General features: G+C 34.8%; 2 protein-coding genes across 3 annotated transcripts in view; both read right to left on the bottom strand.

Annotated features, from left to right (window-relative positions):
- Positions 1 to 9579, bottom strand: part of LOC105176811 (50S ribosomal protein L1) — a 10652-nt gene extending 1073 nt beyond the window's left edge. The window contains exons 1-9 of the mRNA XM_011099724.2: positions 9214 to 9579; positions 5053 to 5130; positions 4055 to 4096; positions 3860 to 3965; positions 3094 to 3158; positions 2976 to 3014; positions 2790 to 2897; positions 2595 to 2682; positions 1265 to 1311 (exon numbers count right to left, since the gene is read on the bottom strand). Coding sequence (XP_011098026.1) covers positions 1265 to 1311; positions 2595 to 2682; positions 2790 to 2897; positions 2976 to 3014; positions 3094 to 3158; positions 3860 to 3965; positions 4055 to 4096; positions 5053 to 5130; positions 9214 to 9519 — 879 coding nt within the window. The 5' untranslated portion in view covers positions 9520 to 9579. The remainder of the gene's footprint in view (positions 1 to 1264; positions 1312 to 2594; positions 2683 to 2789; positions 2898 to 2975; positions 3015 to 3093; positions 3159 to 3859; positions 3966 to 4054; positions 4097 to 5052; positions 5131 to 9213) is intronic.
- On the bottom strand, positions 12384 to 22845 carry LOC105176810 (2-(3-amino-3-carboxypropyl)histidine synthase subunit 2). Of its 2 annotated transcripts, none has more exons than XM_011099722.2 (11): positions 22724 to 22845; positions 22463 to 22592; positions 22170 to 22354; positions 21217 to 21325; positions 18783 to 19110; positions 17300 to 17369; positions 17131 to 17198; positions 15784 to 15899; positions 15597 to 15703; positions 13820 to 13959; positions 12384 to 12967 (listed from the first exon to the last, which is right to left on the bottom strand). In XM_011099722.2, the coding sequence occupies exons 2-11, from the start codon at positions 22541 to 22543 to the stop codon at positions 12723 to 12725; spliced, it is 1449 nt and encodes a 482-aa protein (XP_011098024.1). In that variant the 5' UTR covers positions 22544 to 22592; positions 22724 to 22845; the 3' UTR covers positions 12384 to 12722. The 2 variants fall into 2 exon arrangements, with proteins under 2 accessions (XP_011098024.1, XP_020554513.1); XM_020698854.1 differs by having other exon boundaries at positions 22463 to 22614; positions 22724 to 22819.

Genomic DNA, 23202 nt, shown 5'->3' with positions numbered 1-23202 from the left:
ATTTACCCTTTGCCTAAAGTGAAACTACTTCAGCATTACTAATTCTTGGCTGACAACCCTTTTGACTGAATATGAAGTATATCGCAGCTCTTCATGCAAATATCAAACAGATTTAATAAGTAATCTGAAAATATATATTGAAGTATACGAAAGAGTAAACCTCATTTTATCGACACACTTGGAACCTAGAGCCTAATTTGTAGCCACATCCAACAGAAACAAGTTCTTAAGCTAGTCCAATTATACACAAAAAGACTGGTGCTAATGAAACTCAAAGGTGTGCAGCAGATTATTGAGAAAAAATAAATAAGTGAAGCAAATGACCTCCAGCTAAACCTCAAGTTTATCACTAAGGGCTTTTCTTATGTCAAAGAACAGAAAAAGTTAAATCTATATTTATTCCATCCTCTGCTTATATAAACTACTTAAAACCACGAGGTTTTCGCAAGTAAACATTACCAAACTGATCCTAGCCAAAGGCTGTTGCATGCTTGTCTAAACTCAAAGTCCAGAGCTAGAATGTTAAATTTAGCATCTTTCTTATGCTCCAGAGTCCAGTATACCCAATATTTTCCAAGTGCTAACTCACGGGATGCTCACATTTTCAGAGAGGTACATTAATATCCAATTTCTCATGGAATTCACTTGTAATATTTAGAGGAAAGAAACATTTTATAATCATATGAATCCTGGCATTATGCTATTCACTGACAGAACCTCTTCTAAGCATTAGCAGCAGCAATCATAATGTTTTTGAAACTAATGCCCCATATTAAAAGCTTACAAGGAGCTTTCCCCACCAGGCAGATCCATTTGTCGAACTATTTTGGGTATTGAATGCCATTATTTTTCCAGTTTAATAATGTTTCAGAATATGTAGCAACTGCTACAAAAAAAAGGAGTATATTAGCAACTTTCTTAATTTCTATCAATCAAGAAACAGCATTATGAACACCGGGACAAAAATTCCATTTTCTTGGCTAATGGACAAAAGCATCATAAAATGCCAACTATGTAACTTTATATGTGATGCAAAGACGTACAAGAGTCATTATCTGAAAATATTTCCAAATCTTAATGACACTAAACTCATTATCTGAAAATATTTCCAAATCTTAATGAAACTAAACTCCAACTACATCTTGGCATTGCAAAATTACAGCCTTCTGTGCTACACGCTTTCGACCAATGCTGTGTTTCCAATTAGACCAATCATTTGTAGCGACAAAAACTTTAACAAAACCATGATGATGAATAGGCTTACCGTGCTGCAAACATGAAAGGAGTCCACATACCCAGCATACTTGGAACCTGCAATGATAACAGGAGATTTGATTATGAACTAAGGACAATCATAAGACTCCTCTCAAAGAATACCAAAAACTGATTCATGTTCTCTTAAATGTACAATCGGCTATTCATTATAGCTTACACTTCCTGTGCCGTATACATATCATCCCTATAAGCATGCTATCAAGGATTGGATATCATCCTCCATATTAAGGTAAAGAGTATTTGATTTACAGCCAATCATGTATTTGTACTAGTGCAGAAAGCTACAAATTCCTCAACTATTAAAAGTAAAGGACCAATCTTTAAAGGATCAACGATACAATGTTCCCTGCTCATAATGTAAATTGGAAGTTATGTTGGGACATTAAGAGTTCAAACACCAGGACCATTATTGTCTAAACATGGAAACACAAGGGACTTAAACGAGCAGGGTTGAGGGGTGAAATTGAATCAGGGGCGATGATGAGGGATACAAAGATGTAAATATCCTCATAGATCTTCACAAGTATCGCCAAACACATTGGAAAGCAAAACCAAAGTCTGAACTAGACTTATTAGAAGGAGCTGAATAAAGATTTGTCTTTTTCCTACCTTCTTTCTCATTTAGGATTTGATTGCTATACATTCACTTTATAGTATAACAATTCAAGTTAGAAGATAAGAACTATATCCAACTAACTAGAAAATCAGTAGAAATATTTCATCAATACAGGGAGTACACTAAATGAGTTTGAGGAACAAAACGCAAAAATCATGTTACCTGCCTTCGTATAGTTGAACAATTATTGTATCTCTTTTCACATTACCAAGCACTACAATCTTTCTCACCAAGCTAAACTCACAAGGAAAATAATATTCTCCAACCAACTGTAGAACATGTAAATGAAATTGTGCAGGAAGCAACAAAAGAATTTTATGGCTTTCATCAGCTTATTAGCACCCAGCATCCACAATACCCAGAGAATCATGCATCTCTGTTTCTTATATGATGAATATCCAAGGATTGTTCCAGAATGAATTTGACCCATATTCATTATGAACAAATGTCATACATGCATTGTGTCAGAACTGCATCATAAGCATTGACAAAAATAAGACAGGTAGGATGAAAATGCAAGAGCTATTTTGTACTACCATTGCATACAAAATAAATCTACTTTTTACTAGTTTTCTGTTTCATGCAAAACAAATATTTCTGCAGCCAGAATTCAACCGATCATTTTACCCCGAGCCTTTCCCAACTCTATCTTAACCAAATCATAATACAATGAAGTACCAAATGCGCAATGAAGTAGGCTTACTCTTTTTCAAACCAGCAGGTTTTGCAAGCAAGAGAGCGTTTACAAAAGCACCAACATTTTCCCTTAAAGCATCCTCTGAAAAACTAACCTGTAAACCAGCATTTATGAACAAACAGTAGATATGCAGTTCCAACATGCTATAAATGAAGCAAAAAGCTTCCAGCTAGAAGAGAGTAGCATCATAAAGTAAAGTACCTTCCCCAATCCGACATGAACAATTGCAGTTTTATCTTTCTTGAAAAGAACACTTTGCTCCTTTGCTTCTTTGACAGACCGAGATATATCATTGGTTAATGTACCTTTCTGCACTTTAAGATGTTTGTTAGATACAATGGAGTCCTATTGGAACTGTAAAATGATAAGATGTTGATGAGAACTGACCTTGGTGTCTGGCATTAATTGTTTAAGATTTCTCGATAACTGCCAAAAATTGATAATAAGGTACAACGTTGGATAAAGATATGCCAACAAGAAAATTAGAAAATTCAAAAAGCTAAACCTTTTTCACATGCTCCATCATAGACGGAGTAGAAATACACTTGTCAAAATCTACTTTGACTTGACCTGCATGTAATCAAAATCAATCCATTGAGCTAACTTTATCATTTGACATAAACAGAAGAAAATCAAATACAAAAGTTTCTCAAAGACACTCCTCAAAAGAATGCTACTCAACAAAATCTATGATTAAAATAACAAAGATAAAAGAAAAAGAAACCAGAAATATAACAGTTACTCATGGCCTTTTATAAATTGGTTTTAATTTTCAGGAAGACAAGCAGGACTACAAGACTGCCTATAAAATTTAATACACATGTTGTGCTGTATTGACAAGACAACTTATAACATCAGAAGGGAAAATAATTTAAGGGTCATAATGACAACCAGGAAATGCACAAGAAACTCCCAATATTTTCTAGTTCTGGTTAATGTTGTTAACAGTTGACTGATTACTGGAAGGTTATCAGCTCAAATTATAATTTTCTTTAAACCTTTTTCTTCAATTTTTATCATCTACCTATTTGTCATTATCTTTTTCTCCAGGAGGTGCCGGCAGCGGGACTCTGGGTAGAATGGGGAGTTTTCCAGCCTGCATACTATGTAGGGGGATGAGCTATGGTGGATGAGTTGGGTGCTGTACAACACAACACAGAAGGGTTTAACAGCAAAAGAGTTGCATAGGTTGTCTTTTAACTGGGCTTGTTGTACACATGTCCAATCATTTACTTTATGAATATGGCAGAACAAGGACATTGGTTCATCACCAGTCCGGATATTCTCCACAAGCTCGGGGCCGCCAACAATATCAGCTCCAGCATCTCGGGCCTCCTCTGCAGCAGCTCCTTCCGCAAAGACAGCCACCCGATATGTCTGATAAGAATTTCATTTATCAGACAAAGAAATATAGGAGCAACAACATGGTTGCTGAACTTGCAATACGACTGAAACATCCGATTTACCTTGCCAAATCCATGTGGAAGGCGCACAAAACCACTCAGTTTCTGCATTCAACAAGAGGAGAAATGTTAAAGATTAATTCTTTTCAAGTATCATTTTGCACCAATCAATAAGCAATAATTTGATCCAAGTGAATGTATTTAGAAAGCAACAAAACTTTTCATAGACATTTAAGTTTTGTGGAAAAACAAAAAAATCAGTCTAGGTCTGGGTAAAAAGAAAGTTAAAAAAAGACCATATTTTTCCTAATGATGTGCTCCAAAAAGCAATCAGTATATAATTTCCAGAAAGTGAAATAGCTTTAATGAATTGGACAGGGCAGAAAAAAGGCAGTAAACATGATACAGAATCAGAGCACTTGCACAATCTTTAGTTGCAATGTTGATAAGGTAGCTCATGCTCTTTCAATATATAACATATGAACAACAAAAAAGATGGAATATAATATAAGGAAGCAGGATGAAGCATGATACAGAATCAGAGCAAGGATAAAACTGTGTCAATGAGACAAAATATGCCATCCCATTAAGATAAGATGAGACATGAGACTTACACTTAAAAACCAGTACATCAGAGGTAACCAAAGGTTGTCCAGATAAGACCACATAAGATTACAAAATAGACACATGAGAAATCTAGTTCAGCAAAAGAATATTCATATGCAATCCAAGCATATGAGGAATCTTAAGCCATATCAGGGCTAGGTCCTAAAGTATTCCATTTTTATTAACTCATCTTATAGAAGATAATAAGAGAAATCCAGCTTTGCTGTTCCACCTAGACATTTAACTTTCTTCGACTCATTTTCCTGTCCTTCAGTTTATGTGAAACATGACTACACACTGTTCTAGGAAAAACATAAACTTAATACCATGTAAAGCAGAGATTTCAGAATCTTTGGGAGAATATCATATCCTTTTATAAAAACAACTCATGTAGCCTTGAGAGCATCTGCACTCTCCTTTGATGCCAGTATAGAAGAAAAGAGTTTGAAACATACCAGATCAGTTCGACGCAAGTCAGGAGTCATTTTCACGTGTACTTCAAAAGTTTCATCAAAATTTCGCTTTGCATTAGTCTGTACAATTGCTAAAACGGCATCAAAGGAAATTACGATTAGCATCAAGACAAAGAGGGGAAAGAAGCAGAGTCAAAGCATGTCAATAATAATATATGAAGAAAGAAAATAAAAACAATATCAGAAGTATATTAAGTATCTTACTACTGACACTGAACCTGGAGGAAAGATAACATCAGGAACCATTCAGGTAATACAGGTCTAAGCATATGCTAAAAGGATTAGATCCCCATGGAAAATTCACCAAAATAATTGGGGCACAAGATCCGCCGTCCTCTTAACTACATCTATATTTTGGAAATTGAGAGGTCATCTAACATGTGTATCCATTTCACAAAGGTACAACAGCATGAACTTCAGCAACTTGTGACAGGATCCAGTTCATTTTCTGGCATAAAATCAGCTTAAAGTGGGTTTATCTGAATCTGTTACAGCGAGTTAGAACGGGTTCACATGAACTTGACATCTTAAAGTTTTTATCATTAGTTATCCTATGTGGAGAAGTTTCAAGAAGATTGATCTTTGGAAAATCCAACTTTCAGATGTGCAGAAATCAATAAATAAATAGTCAGATAGTGCAACTCATTGTGCTTGAGCATGGTTCTGAACTTCAATAATATCAGGGAAAATATAATTTCCAAATCCATTTAAAGGGATGGATAAAATGATACTAAAGCAAGTCCAAAGGAAGGTTCAACTGCTATAGATGTCTCTATGATATAGGCAGCTAGAGCGCAGCATCTTTAATCGTGTGTGTTACAACTGACAATGGTTCACGCTCACACTGCTATAGTGCTAGTGTTGCTAAAGGAATATACAGTAATAGGAAGACTTTAGGGGAAAATTCCACAGAAAGAATTTCTTATACTGCTGCTCTTAGGGTAACAGAGAAATGAACATGCATCGAGCAAGAATCTGCCAGTCATCAGCAATATGATAATGATCCTCAGAAAGAATATGATGTCATAAGATTATGTCCTCAACTATCTCACGCACTCTGGTAATTACTCTTGCATGCAATGTTTTAACTCAAGGAATAATTGGAAAGGTTCAAGAATATTTATTTACCCATTCTGTTTTTCTAATAGTTTGGCATCAGACTAGCGACAAGACCTTACATCTGAGTTACTAGGTTAGATAGATTCCCCCCATTTCCTAGACTCAGTCCTAGACTTTCTAGTACAAATAGTCGGCTGGAAAGTACCAACCCAGAAAAAATGCAAAAAAAAATTTTATAAAAGTGGGGTGATATTTAAGTGGTCCTTCAACTAGTCACACGTCACGTTCATGTTCTACAGGTGTTACTACCTATTCTTTAAAAACTTTAAAAATCACCCCACTTTTATAATTTTGGTTTTGCATTTTTTAAATAATTTTCCCAAACAATTTGGGGTTGTCCCCACCCACCCATTTGAATGAAGGATAAGTGTATGATTGCATTGCAGGTCACATAAATATAAAGCATAGACCTAACAAAAACGATAATCAGGGAACCATTTATTCTCAACCTCAAAGGAAGTATCTTTACACTAAAGTAGTGATCCATATACACTTAACCATACAAACAAGGGATAATTACACCGCCTCCCCTAAGGTTTGATATAATTATACGTAGATCCGCGGTGGTTTCCGAAAATTACACCTAATATCCTAACGTTTGTTTCTATCCAACAAATACAAATAGATCCATTGTTAGTAAAATTCATAGAATTTGCTCACATCAGCAAAAAGTTGAATGAAAGATCCATACTTACCCATGACTTATTATAGAATTACTGCAGATTAACAAATCTTTTATGACCAATCTACCAAGCAAGATGTGACTGAAGATGTACCTCCTCACATGCATTAGCGCATCAAGACGTATAAGGATAGTTTGGTCACATAAGATTTGTTTGACCTATAATCAGTTTGTAATAAATAAATCAGGGTTAAATATAAGTTTGTTGGACAAGAACAAAAACCACAAGTGTGCTATGTACAATTACACTAAACCTCAAGAGAGGACGGTATAATTATCCCTAAAAACAATAAATCAATAACTCACACTCAACCTAGAGTTTGTTAACAAATACAAACCAACAAAAATAATTACTAGGACCTATCCACACTTAACCTCAAGGGAAATATCTTTATTATTAGTCATATTATTGACTCCAATAGATATCACATAGAGTAGTCATTCGTATTAAGAGTTCAGCTTGAGAATTCTTATAGAGTTAATTACGTTTTTGGGGCCCATACTTTAGGGCCTTTAGCAAAAATAGTTCCACCTTTAGGAAACAATCATTTGTGGTCCTATATCTTAAATGTTTCTTGCATTTTTAGACCCACTGTTAAAGTTACAATGGAATGACCGCGCGCTCCATTTAGTCCAAGGAGGTTTTAGAGGGAAAAGCATCAAATGAAATGCACGTGTTGCTATTGAGTTCGAAGGAGGAAAAAAAAACCTTAACAAAGCTAAAGTTGAAAAGTAGAAAATTTCCTAATTTTTATGCCTAAAAGAAGGCAACCTATACTATTGGGATTTAGTTTAGGGAAACAACGGAGATTTTCTTCTTTTTTCTTTTACCGTTGTAAACCTTTTTCTTTTTTGTGTTCCCTTAAACCCAAGGGCAACACATGCAGTTCACGTGATGTTTTTCCATTCAGAACCTCCTCGACCAATTTTCCCCCTCAAATAGCCAGCCACTGAACAGCCACATACTTTGCACGTGGCAATTCCTTTCAAATTTTAATAGGACAAAAAATGTAACAAACATTTAAAATATGGGGCAAAAAATGGCTATTTTGAAAAGCATGGTACTATTTATGCAAAACACCCTAAAGTATCGAACCAAAAATGCAATCAACTATCTTATAGATAAAATAGAATTCTTAGAACCATGCAGAATTTTGAAATCAAAAGGAATGATTGGACTAAGCAGATAATAGTTGAAAAATATGGGATACATAAGCACTAAAAGATCGATCCCCATATGTATCAGCTACATGGTTGGGCAAAACCAAGAGCTCTAACAAATTAAGAGACAAGTACTGCTATGTTCTAATTATTGATTGAAGTTCAGAAAACCTTTTATACTTGAGATGCAACTAGCAATGAGCCATATAGTCATATACAAGTTAAGGTATTTGAACCACATTGCAATTAACCTTTGTGTTCGCTAATCTCTCTATTGTGGGTGCATCACCAGACAAATCAACTCTGATCATTAGCTGCGCAATGTTGACAAAAGCCATACAAAAAATAAGAACTGATTTTATATCCATCATTTCGGAAACAAATTAGCGATGGCAAAAACTTGAATGCCAGGCTATTGTGTGTGAGTAATAAGGTCTAATTACCAAAATTCATTAGAAGCCCAGCAATATGAATACATTTGATGCAACACTAGCAAGTACTTGTTAGATTGAGATAACAAGCCAGAAAAACCATGAGAAAGTCTAAAAGGGATATGGTTTTTCCTAGTCAAATTGTTTATTACATATCTTTTGTTTAATTTTTCTTAGAGTAACAGATTGCTATATGTGAAACCAATCCAGTCTAAAGGTCAGAATTCCTAGCTCACCATCAGTTGGTTGGCTGAGGATCAACCATGAACTGGATAGTTGGAACATAAAACTGAAAATCAGAATCTTCATTCCCACATTCAGACAAGAAGAATCACAACCCTAGAATTGTTTCATACCAGTATCAAAATCTTTAACAAGAAAGGGCGTCTTCTCACATTCATAGTCCCATTGGCGAATAAGGATTACATGTATTTCCCAATTAAATTTTACTTTCCTTTTGCCTTATCTTTTCCATTTGTCGAAATAGAAGGTAAGTAGCACATTAACCTTCTAATAATAGGAGATCACATTCTGAACCAACATTGTTAAATGCATAAGCTACAAGCAGATGTGCAGGATCTTTACAGACCAATTCATTTTTCTTAAAGACTTAAACTTCTAAATGCTCGACAAAGCCCTGACCTTCTTTCCCACATTAAGCTTATTGTATTAAAAGATTATGCAACACAACTTCATACAAATCAACCAAAAAAAAGGGGGGGGGGGGGGCGAGAACTCAACAGAACCGACCTTGACAAGCCGAATAGCCTCCTTGAGATCGTAAATCATCTTGCCTTTCTTCTTACTGTTTTGATCAGCATTCTCCACTTTAATGACCCTTGGAAATGGCAAATTCTCTTCCACTTCCTCCTCTTTTCGATATCTTAACACCCCCCTCCGCCTGTCCTCCTCAATCCTCCTCCTCTCCCTCTCCAACTCCTCATTCCTATCCCTCTTGTCCTCCTCTCCCACTTTCACCCGGTCCTCGGGCAACGGGGCAACCCGACTTGGGTAAGAAACCGGGGAAATCACGGGTGTGTCCTTCATGTACCGCATTTCGTCACGGGTCCATGACACGTTCCCCGGATCCAGGGTATCTAGAGATGAGGTTTGTTTATGGCTCTCCGTGAGTTTGTGTTCGGTTCGATGCTTGGCTCAGGGTTCGGAGATGGTTGGGGTTCGGCGGAGAAGTGGCGGCGAAGGAGAGAAACTAGGTGGCGAGGCGGTGGCGCATTGGAGAAGCAGCGGCGATTCGTTTGCGAGAGCAAGTGTTTGAAGGCCGCCATTGTTGTGTGCGGAGGAGACGTTCTGGTAGTGCATTCAGAGAGAAAGAGAGAATGGGGTTTTAGGAGAGGTACAAGGGTTTTTATTTTTTTTACTTTTTATTTATATCTTCATTTTTGTGAATTTCTTCGTTAATTGTGGTCTATTTACACGAATCACTCTTATATTTTATATAATTACATATATATTCATTAAAATATTATTATTATTTATACAAATTATCCTTAAATTTTTTAAAAATTATAAACACACCTCTAAAAATATTATCACTATTACACAAACTACCCTTCTTTTTTTACTGTTAGGAGTAACTTCTGTAGTTATGAAAAAAACAAGAACAATTTGTGTAAATAAACTATAAATCAGGAAGTGTAAATGTAATATCCCTTAATTGTATGTTTGGGTTCATACACACTTTCCTTTTCGTAAAATATGTTACTTGTGGGGATAATTACTTCTGCACACATATATGCTCTATTTACACAAATTACTCTTATATTTTAGATAATTACATATACACTCATCAAAATATTATTATTATTTATACAAATCATCCTAAATTTTTAAAAAACTACACACACACTCCTAAAAATATTAGCACTATATACACAAACTATCCTTTCTTTTTTACTGTTAGGGATAACTTCTGTAATTATGTGAAAAATAAGAATAATTTGTATAAATAAACTATAAATCAAGTAGTGTAAATGTAATATCCCTTAATCTTATGTTTAGGTTGGTATGCATTTTCCTTTTGGTAAAATATGTTGAGTGGGTGGTGGGCGTTTACAAAAATTTAAATTAAATGTTTTAATAATTATAGCTTAAATCTTCTCAAAAAAAATAGATTATAACTTAAATTATGTTGAAATTAAAGTGTTTGAAAATACAATTTATGATTTCTTTAATTGTGCTAAAGATAAAAAGTCCGTAAGTTAGTGATTTGGCTAGAAAAGTAATTTCAATATTTTTTAGTAATTATAATTTTTTTTCCTCACGACCCATTATTACACGTTTCTCTCTGATCATAATACTTGTTTATGTTTTTTCTTTTCTCATAAACTTTCATATTTTTCATAAATTCACAAATATTATTTATTTTTTATATTACCTTACTCCATGTTTCTTTCTTATCACAAATGTCACTCTTTCTCGTCCCCTCACATCATGATTATTTATTTTTTGCTCTTCATCTTACACAACAACTCTTTTTATATGCTTGCGGATACTGTTGGGTCGACAACTAATTAATATAAAATAAAATCAACTAGTCAACACATTTTAAAAGAATTTACGGTGCTTCTATTTTAATAAATTTGAGAATTTTTATTTTGTTTTTTGAAATTTGGATTAGTATTTAGATCTTACTCATACACTATTTATATTAAATTTTTACTTTGGCTAGGTAAATCAAATTTTTAGAAACGAAATATTTATTTTTTCCCTAGCAAATTAACCACATTAAAATATTATTTGTCTATTTATTTTTAAGAATATATTATTCATTCTCTGAGTATTAGAGGAATTAAAAATACCAAATAGTTTTCTTTTTTGACAGAGATTTGCACTTATAAACTATTTTTTATTTATTATTGAAAAGAGTATTCCAAGTAAGCTTACGAATATCTTTCGACAATAAGACTAAACGCTTAGGTTGACTGTTGGATTTGAAGTTATGAATTTCAAATTTTTAGTAACAAATTCTCTGAATTTCTTTGAATAATTCAAACTTCAAAGGATTTAAAATTCATATGATTCTAAAATTGAACTATCCTTTGATTGTTGAACATGGATGGATTGTAAATTCCTCTAATACGAAATTTTTTGAAATTATTTCTCCGAAATTCTTGAATCAAATTCAAATCCTTCAATCCAAACAGAGCCTTAAGAAATTATTGCTTTTACATATTTAATCATATGTTATACTTGTTAGTATTATCTTACGTCCAATACATTATGGTAAAAATCAAAAGCACGTTAAAATACAATCTAAAGATAATTATTTACTATTAATATTAAAATAAAATCAATTACGCCACTCATTTTAAGTTTTTTAAAAGTACTTTTAATTTGACATTTCTAAAAAAAAACATGATATTTATTTTTTAATATATATATATATACACACACATATACACATATATCTATATAATATTCAGATGCTATTTATTTTAAATTTTACTATGTACAGTAAATTATGTTTCTTAAACTATCTAAAAATATTTCCTAAAAATCAATTGTGTAGTAATATTATTTCGTATTTATTGTTTTAGTTGGATATATTTATCCTTATCTAAATAGCTTAGATGTATTAATAACTATTAACTAGTCTTTTTTCTTCACGGAATTTTTTTAATTTGAGAACTGATTTTGATTAACTTGTAAAAAAATTACTTTTATATTTATTAATTGTTTAAGTAGTTTACAGGGATTAGGGCCATTAAATAGTTTTTTTTGTTCTTTGATAACTAATTTTGATTAATTATTAAAAAATTACATAAATAAAAATATTAATATCTTTTCACACATTTGTATACAACATAGATATAGATACACCTCTTATCATCCTGCATCGTTAAGAACTTGGTCGAAAAAAACTCAATACGACAAAAATCAAGACTAAGAAAAAGCGTGCAGTCGTGAAATCATCTTCGGACTTTTAGTCGATTTTAAAGATATACCAAAAACAGGCATTGAACCCAGAGGAAATGATCCATGATAGTGAAGATGATAGCGAGGAAAGATAGGACAAACTAGAGTTATTTTACATAACACCAGGGAGTGTAACGAATTACGCAGCCATAAATCACATTACCAAGTAGGCATAATACACATCTATCTGGCTTTTCCTAACTACACCATATATGCTTCCTGCGGCCCAGAGCTCTTGCACAAAGTGAGCTACCCAAGTTGTGCTCAAAATGAGGCAAAGCATTCTCACTTCATCGTTTCATCGACAGGATAGACCAGAGCCATTACTGTTCCGTCTTCTCATCCTTGTACCCTGATGCCTTCCCACTTCTCCCAGTCAAAAATTTCCCAGGAAGGGGATTGGTGCTATTAATATCTAGACCATGATATGATCGACTTGCAAAATATTCAGCCCCAGATTTTGCGACACTCTTGATGACGGATTGCCTGTCCTTGTCGCGCACTTGCAGAGCTTTCTCCGTGGTATTCACTAATGCAAGGATTTCATCTTTGTCTGGCTCAAGGTTATCTGCTTGAGAAACATTAGTTATTATGATGCAATGCAGTCCTTGGAGCAAGGACAAGAAAGAAACTAAGAAATCAAGCTGAAACACAATCATCAGAATCCAAGGTCTTCATAAGACTACAGCGAACAAATTGAAAATCAAAATAAAACATCAAAACGCGTCAAAATTGTCCAATGGAAAAGTTGCACTCTGAGGACTTGAATAAGAGGAGGGAGTTAGTAAAGAAAGTAGCTCCACTAGTTCCTAAACTGGGAAAGGCAGAGAGGAATCAGCAAGTTGACGATTTTAGAGAAAAAATTGCATAAGGCTAATAAAACCAAAATCTTCAGAGCCTTGAATTACATTTTTCTGAATTTTCATTATATTGCGGAAACAGCTCAGCAATGCCATTAAATGATTATGCTGTAATAACAATGATACGTCGTAGTAGTTCCACAAGGAAAAATGTGAAAAAACCTTGCTTCTTTGCGGATGACCTGTGCAAGTGATGGAATAAATAGATGGCAAAAAGTAGGAACAGTGAGATTTTAAATTCAGCTAATGGGGTTTAAAAGCGGCTAGCTAGTCATGCAACAACATTTTCCCTTCTTTTGTAGTTATCTCCAAAGGTTTCCACTCTTATTTCCTCGTATATTCATCCATCAAGTTACACTTCACAAGGTACCTATAATTTACTCAATGGTCCTTCGAAATGTTGGTACTTCAAGCACTAGATAGAGTTCTTAAGAGGCAAATAGAGAACACGATAAGAAATTGCATGCTCAAGAAAACATGTTTCACTAGATTTTCTAAACTCTTTATAGATTCAAAACAAGTGAAAAGGGTGCAAAATATGAATCCAAGAAAACATGTACCTGATAGATCCAAATCTTCAACATAGGTACCCTGAAGGAAAGAAAACCGTGCTTCCTCAGACTGTTCCCTGGTTAGAGAAGGCGTTGAACCAATCAAATCCTGGAATTCAACTACATACGCTCCTGTCCATTGACTTCCCCTGGAAGTTGAACCCAAGAGTAATGTTAGCCACAGAAAAGAGAAACACCGATTTACAGAAGCCTCTCAGCATTTTTTTGCTAACAATGCATATTAAATGATGGCCAGGACAATCAGATTCAGGATGCTACTTATGCGTCTACTCAAGCTCCTTCTGCAATATTTTAGTTACAACAGATTACATTTATTCTTTTAACACAAGGATCCGACAGCAATTCGAAGAACTAAATGAGTAGGAAAAATCCCTAGTCTACACAGAAGGAATCTGATGTTTATTCACAAATTTGTGATTAAGAAGCTGAAATGTATATCTTGGAGAGCTATCAAGACAAGAAGGATTGCCAATGGACATAAATAAACCCTATCACCAAGGGTTTCCCTAGGGCAGAGCAGAAATCATTTTGAAAGAAGCTCTACGACATGGACTGTTTTCGACTTTAGGAACAAGAATAAAGATGCTCAATTTTATCTTAAAAAAAGGAATCAGGTGTCTTGATTTCCAATTATGCACGTCTTTCTTCCTATTGAAATAAAAACTGATAGAAACAAATTGGGTCAAATAGGATTTGAACCAATAACAAAGGTTTAGAAGACCTAAAATATATATGCCTATTTATAGTATATTCAAAATATTTAATAAAAATATAATTAATATATATATATATACATAGAGAGAGAGAGAGAGACCGACTGTTGATAGTAGGAGTCAAGGGTCTGCAATGAGGCTCTGCTGCAAATGGTGATGTGGAGGAAAAGGGAAACATGTGTATATTTTTTTGTTTATTATGTGTCTGTATGTATTATATATATAAATGTGTAATTGTGCATCCACATCTGGGTTGTCAAATTAAATTATACAAGATACAAACTATTGATTTATATAAATAAAATTTATATCGTTAAAAGTTTACAACTTTATGCTTTTTCCTTCATTAGAAATACCCCCATATGGAAATGGGAGGTGCTACATTTAAGCAGGTATTTTTGTCATTTCACAAGGACAAGATATGTAACTAAGACTCCAATAATAAAATTAAAATAAAAACCAACTATCTGAAAAATTGTAGCAATAGGCTTCCCCAAATTCTTTCACCTACTTCCCCATCTCAATGCTTGAATTGCCTTAAGATTCATGTCTCTCTCATATCTTCTATGTTCATGGTCCTGCCTCAACACCGGTGATGCTCCATTTTCTTTCTCTGTGGCTTTCCAATCTCCTAGGATACACCTCGCTTTCCTCGACACCACATATATCTTTTATTTTATATAATCAGATTTTAATCTTACAAACTCCACACTTCTAGATTCTTGTGAAATTGAGACGAAAGTATGTATTTTTCTATACATAAAGTATTGAAGAATGTACATTGGTATTCACACAACCCTTTAGGAAAGGGATAAAATCAAATCCCCGTAACTAAGGCCCTGATATATACATTCCTCATCCTAATGCCTTCATTCCTATTCTTCAACATGAAGTACTAAAGGTACCTAAATAGCTAGCTTGCAGAGAGAAACATGACTAGTAAAGCACAAGAAGATCAACAAACGTACGTCCTAATGCCTAGGCTTTCAAAAGGTAATTTTAGTTACAATTCTCAGTCATTCAAAAAGCATTCACTGCAGTTGAAGCAATACCTGTCTAAAGCAAGCATGGCTTCAAATGGGGTGATTATAGGAGCTAAGAACTCCTTGCTATCCAATAGAGCTGTTTGTGCACAAGAGACATTAACAAAAACATCGCACTGCAGTGACACACATCATAGTTCAGCATTGTGATCACAACTAAAAACATAAGAAATCACATTCACATAATGAGGTTTACCTCTGGAAAATTGGCAAGTTTTGCAGGGTTTGGTCTTCCCATAACAAAAGTATACGACTTCTTCCCAGCTTTTGTTATCAGTTCCCTCATCTGATGAATCATGTGAAGATAACCAGCTGTAAAACAGTTTGCAAAGGACTTTAGACATCTGGCATGAATCATCCACAAAAACAGCCAAGATGCAGAAAGACAATATTATCATGTAATCATGACATCCTGATGGTGGAGACTTGTAAATACTCAAGTGAAAATAACATTTAACACATACATATGTGGACACTCAGACAAGGGTAAGTCAGACCTGTGTTCTTTGTCACAGGTAAAATGGCAAAGTGGGTGTGTATTCCTGTCTCCTTCAAACTTATATTTTGGGGAAATGAAGAGGCAGAATTACATAACTGAGTAAGTTCAAAGTCAAACAACTTTTACCAACAGAGGATCACTAAGTCTGTCTTCAGAGGTTTCCTAATGAATAAAGAGGTATAGGTTAAACCTTATTTGCCCACTAGATAACTCTATGAGGGGCACAATTTGGAACGACAAACTATGCATATATCATGAACAGCAGGTATTTTTCTACCACGAAAGAACCAGAAACAATTTATCCAGTAGTTAATGAGCCATTTGCACTGCCCTAAAGCTGCAAATGGGAAAACCCGAATTAGAAGCCAAGGATTGTTGCATAATGAAAAGTTAAATATAGGTCTTTGAAATTAATTTCACTTCATAATTTTTCGAGAACTTTCAGACTATATGGACATCTCATCTCTTCTCTATTGGCATTGTAGTTCATCGATCTTAAGCAAGTCACACAGCGCACGAACAGTCCAAGAAAAACAAGTCATAACATTTATCATGAAAAGGTAAGTAATTCTTAAAACAGCGAATTGAAACATCAGCAAGAAAAGGCACAAGTTAATTAACAGGCACCACGTTGATCTGTCTCCATGTGCAATATTCAGATGGGGCACATTGACAGATTCTTCACCTCACAAATTCCTTAAAAAGGTTTTTTGGGCCTTGAAACACTTTGTCCTTGTTTGCCTCACACTTCACCAACAACCAAACAATTGATACACTGACGTAGTTTGAAGATATAGATTAATCACGCAAAGGTGCAACTTTGCATGGGAGATTATTCCCAGTCATGCAGCAGTTGGCAGAGAAAAAACAGAAGCATGCACTGAAATCAAGGTAAAGTGAAGATATCTTTGATATACACCTACTGAGCAGCCTAAGTTTCAGTTTAAAGACAGTGGTGATATGGATAGTTCCGTAGTACAACATGGACCAATCATAAATGGAGCGTCAGCGCAGTATAAGAACTGATTTACATAAAAGGCATACCTGCTCCAAGTGTTCCAACCAAGATACCAATCATGTTGGCATCCTTTGCTTTCTCAACTAGATAATACCTGCAACATTCATTAAGGCATCACACAACTGGTAAGATAGAGAAAGAATAATGAATAACAACAGAAGATAAAATTCACATGCACAAGCTGATGACTAGTACCTACGCCTTAGGATTTTTTTTTGCTGAGATAAATCAGTCATCAAGCAATCTTCTGTTGGATCATATCTGACTAAACCAATGCAAGACATCAAATGACAAAATAATCACCACATGATGAAATGAGGAATATAATACAGAAGAGCATAGCTTGTGATAGCTAGACATCAATATCAGCAGAAGTGGAAAACCAGCATCATAACGTGATGATATTTTTGCCATGCCTAAATTAAGGAAAATATATCCTACCGAACAAAGCGGGATGCTGCAACTGGCAAGGAGGCCTGATCCAACCATCTTGGGGCTCATTCACTCAAGAAACAGTTAGACATTTGGATTAACAGCAACACACTTGCATTTTATGTTTACTTAGGTTTACATGTTTTTTGCATCAAATCACATCTCTCAAACTCTGGGACAATGCCACCACCAAAAGAACATCAATGCACAACACTATAATAGAGGGGTAAGCCCCTGGATGTCTCTCCCAATTCACCCTACTACCACTCCAGTCTTGTCTTCATTGGCATTTGATGACTGTTTCCCTAGATTAGCCTCCTCAAATAATCTGATGTGCGTGTTGTGCGTTAAATCAATGAATTTTTCTTTCAAAATAATTCTGCTTTTCATTTAAATACTCTACGTATCTTGAAGCAGTTTCATACAGTGAATCCTTTATACTAATGCTTCATGGCATAACTGCCTGCCTGAACATAGTACAGGCCTACTACCTCAGACTTATTTCACCAGGGAAAACACATTGTAAAAGATGCCTTTATATGCGAAGCTCAACATTTTAAGAATGCATCAGCCAGTTGCCCAATTATAGTCCAGATTGGAAAGGTGGATCTGTTCCTCATGGACTTTCCATCATCTCCTTAATACTCTCTACTCTGTTTATTTAATCAAGCATTATGCTTACACTTTCATTATTCCATATGTTCGCTTAGATAGAAGTACTACCACCATCTCACAATTAATTTCACCATTCACACCAGGAGCTCCCCATTACGGTTTGTCTTTCCCCATTCCTTTTCCCACCCAGAAGATGTTGTGGTTCACGATTTCATCTCCCTGTCTATGCAACCTGTTTTATCTTCTTTTGGATAGCCAAGATAGAACACGATATGTTTAGTACTAAATGACCTTGTCTAGTGAAATATTTTCCTGAAGAATAGTTGGCAACATCCAAACATAAAATATAAACATGTTATTCAGAACGATATCCATAAAAAATATGTTATTCAGAATGATGAGTTGAAAAGAGTATAAAGGGTCATATTATCAGTAAGAGCATCAGGTCAAATAACAAGGAAAAAAGATGTAAAGATCATCTTCTGAGTGGGATGGCTTAAACTTTGAGAGAATTTCAAACACCATACATCAGGAATTCCCTGAGTTAGATGGTATAAAAAGATAAACCATGCTACAGAGTTACTATCTTTTCAAATTATCAACACAGTGGAACTATACAAGTATAACTTACCTATTTCACAGCTGTTGAACGTCAATACAACATTAGCAAATGCTGGATTTTCCAAGCCAATCCAAAAAATCAGATAGTCCTCCATCTTCCGTCCTCGGGGCAATGTCCAGCTCAGACCTCCTATCTTATAATGCTGGCTAGTTTCTTCAGCAAGGCATTCATTTCCAACAGCACGTTTACATGTTTCACAAGGCATCATAACTGAACAGCTTACATCAGCATATAGGTGTTCTAACATGGATATGCCTCCACATACACTTGGAACAAGATATGCCAACAGGTTTTCAATTTCTGGTATTGCATGTGCATATTCCAGTCCAAAAAGAACCTGGTTATCAGAAAATAAGCAACTGATAACAAATCAATAGCCATTTTGCCAGAGCTTTCATCACTTCAGCCAAACATTTAATAAATTAATCCTCACAGAAAATCAATTTAAAATTATGCAATATGTCTTGTCAACTTCTGTCTGTTAAACACATAGGTCAATCTAGACCAACCGACCTCATGAGGATGTGCTTAGACATGGAATGAAAAGAGATGCATTGCGATGTCATGTAGTAAGCACGGAATGAATATAAATGATGAAAATCGAGTTCTTATGAGGAGAAAATCATTAATACATAAAGGAGACCCAGATCCCACAAAAATAGATATCCCAAGTTAATGGATTACTGCATGCATGCCTCAACAGTTGGTCTAAACATCTTACCTTGTTCCTAATAACTTACACATTTCAGGTATAAACTCTGTGCCCTTCTTCATGACCATTTTCATTCCCCTAGTCTAAAATGTGGATGGCGACTGCAGTCACAGGACTATCACCATAAGATTTCCTAAGTTTGTCATGAGTATCCTTGCCAGTCTCAAAAGAGAAGGGTCGCTTGCCAATAAGTGTGTTATGGTGCCCGAAGGATGAAATGTTCTCTCTTTCTCCTTTGCTCACTAAAGAATTCTACCACATGAACTCTTCTCCTTCAGTTTGCGTAGTTTCATATTCTTTAACCCATTAATATATAAAGTTTGTGTCTAGGAGTGTAAGCTCTTAATTGAGATGGTCATTTAATATGGCACACTTAAAATAGCGTGAAGAAGGCAAAAGTCTTTAAGTTCAAAAGAAAAGGAAAAGGAAATAATCATAATATAGATGAGGTGGCATGTTGAAGACTATTACATTAATCTTGTTCCCTCTTTAAAAACATTGACATTATGAGTCAATAATTCAAAAATAATTTCCAAATCACGTTATCACTTGAGTTATTACAGTGACATAGTTAGCTGATTCTCTTAGTTGCAGACTGGCATTCTGATACTCATCTCCAAATAAAGTCATCTCCCACTGGTAGTGGATTAGGTGTGCACATCCAACAATATTATTAATCACGAAGAAAGCGGAACATGGAGCAAGTTTAATACTTTAACTGAAAGAAGCATTGCCTTCAAGATCACTAACGGCAGTCAAATGGTTTCAGAAAAGGATGTCAATAGTCAGGCATGAGTACCAGCACCAGCAATGATCTATAGATTCCTTTTTTCAAGTTCCATACAGGTTTGTTGTTTACTTAATCTAGAATGAAGTGATATTTCTGATATTAATTGCAAGCAATCTCCATAATCTGAATACCAGTAAACTATCAGGTTTTCAGGAAGAATAAAGACGATTTGTTTTTACATTTACACCTACTGCTCTTACTTTGAATACTTCAACTCCAGTATTTGCTAACCAGAATATTGGCAATTCCAATGCTCAGGTCCACTGATAAACATATAGGTAATTCCTAAATTAAATAAATCACAAAGGAAAGGTAGATTTTAAGTGAACTATTAGAATAAATTGCAGGCCAAAGAAACTTGTCCACTGTTAATAAAAACCTCAATGACATGCCAGTTATTGCAGACCAAAGACTGAAGTGATTAAAATTGCATGGAGAAAATGCAAGTCACAAAGCTGGCTGAATATTTTACATAGTTATACCTGGTCAGACAGTAGTAAAAAATAGTTTGACATAATAGCAGTTGGAAGGTTATGAATCAATAGAGTTCACTAGATATTGATTTCCAGAGTTTATGATTTTTCTTTTCATGAAGGGAAACCACACATATAAATCATTACATATAGATATTATTATATCATCTAATCATTACTCACATGCATATATATCCAACTACTTTACCATTAATGTGACTCCACAACCATATATTAAAATAAGTCCAATCATTACCTATATATATTTGTATGTCTGCCAATGATTACATATGTATGTATATGCATATGAATCTTTATAAATACAATATAATAATATAAATCCATCGCCCAAAACTTGTCCCGAAAAACTTTCCGCAAAGCATTCAAAAGATAACCTTAAATTGCGCTTATAATTGAAAATTTTATCCACTAAAGCAGGGAAGCAAGAACAATAAGTCATCATCATACCAAAAGAGGCTTCCCACTTTTCAGCCCGTACTTGAGCAAATTTCTGGCACAATTAGATGTGTTGATTGAACCTTTCCCAAAAATGAAGAATGCAGGAAGTTTTGATGTCCTGAAAAGAAGAAAAGAATGGAGACAGAGAAATTACATAATCTACCTAGCGAAAGACCTCATAATAACATCTTGTTTAAATGATAATTTCTAGACGGGATAAGGAAGCCAAAGCACTTAGTACCTTGATCATCAACTATAGCTATGTCTATAAACATTTATCCTCTTATGAATTACAGAATACTTAACTAATTATCAATTGCTCCTAAGAAGCAATAATATAAATAGAACACCGAATGACACACATTGTGGTCTAAAATCATATGGAGCTTACATGCCAATCACCTGTATCACTGACATGTTGCCTCTTCCATATTTAACCGTCAAATCAATATGATATCACATATAAATTTGAGGCTTAAAAATAGAACTGTCACCAACGCGTCGTCATGGTCTAAGAAAATCAAGTGGAGCTTTCATTCCTAAAACATCGAAGATCATTGACATGCTGTCTCTTCCATTTTCAGTTGTTAACTTCAAACAATTATTATGTGGCTGGCCTATGTCAAGCATTATACCTAGCTCTAGAACCTTGAAAAATAGACGATAACTCTATGTCTATGACTTCAATGTCATTGGTAAACATTGCTGCACTTTTAGCAGATCAGAGACAGGACAGCAGAAGTCAGAGTTGAATCAGGTTAACTCAGCCTATTGGCACCAATAACGCCAGAGCTTGAAGCATTTCATTGCTACCTGTAAGAAAACTAAAACTCCAGCTTACAAAAAGTTTCTAATAGGTTGATATCACCAAAACATTTCAGAGCCCAAATAAAAATGCATATACCATTATAATAGATGGTTTTAGGTTCTAAAATTTGAGTTAGCAGCAGTTCTATACTCACGGGCTGAGGCACGTATGACCATAATGAATGACGCAGTCGGCATTCACATGGGCCGCCCCCACTTCATCAACACAGCAGCTGCCATAAGTTGTGTCAGCCATTACGTACAACTTCACAGATGAATTAAGCTCTTGGCGCAGAGCTTTCACAACCCTCATAGAATCTTCCAGTAGCTCATCTGGGAACTTATCACAACAAGAAACAAAAAGTTAAAGGCTATCAGGGAGAATGTAAAAAACAAACCAAACAAATTCACAAGTATACACTCGCGCGCGCGCGCCACTTTTTGGTACCTGTAGAGCCACTCTAGTGAATTGATGGCTACTAATGAATTCCGCAACGCGGGCTACTTCGTAATTGGTCTCCAAGTCCATGGCCACAACTTTCGAACAGAATAACAACAGAAAGAGGGATACCAGCAAGCTGTAAAGAAAATATTCAATTCCTGCAGCAATTAGTCCCAAATATAATCTAATTCACCATCAAATGGGTACAAATTCACTTCGAAATCATAGTATTGCAACAAGAATCAAAAGGAAAGTCAGCAGACGTACTCGTCGGAGTTCACCTGCCCTTTCCTCTCCCAGTTGCAGGGGCTGTTTTCCTGCCCCGAAAACAGTTGCGGCTACTTGGGGAGTAAATGCTTTTGTAGATTGTGGTTTTCTGGGTAAAATGCATTTTGAGGACCAAAAATATCAAAATTGCATTAATAATTATATTTAAGGAACAAAAATACATCGCTATTTTTTGTTTGCATTTCTCAAAATAAAATAAATATATTTTTTAATTTGGTTTCGGTTAGTAAATATATTTTTTAATTAGTCAAAAATTTATTAAATTTATTGAAATAAACAAAAAAATTGAACAAAAATTGATATTTATCCTCAATTAAATTATTACTGACTTATTACAGTTAAAATAGATCTTTTGTGACTAAACAACTCTTATAACATTGACGGTATACCTCGTTACATGCATTAACGTGTAAAGACCTATAAGAAAATATGGTCATAAAAAGATCTATTTAACCCAA

Source organism: Sesamum indicum, linkage group LG14 (assembly GCF_000512975.1).
Source record: "Sesamum indicum cultivar Zhongzhi No. 13 linkage group LG14, S_indicum_v1.0, whole genome shotgun sequence".
Lineage (NCBI taxonomy): Eukaryota > Viridiplantae > Streptophyta > Magnoliopsida > Lamiales > Pedaliaceae > Sesamum > Sesamum indicum.
This window is presented reverse-complemented; position numbering and strand designations above follow the sequence as displayed.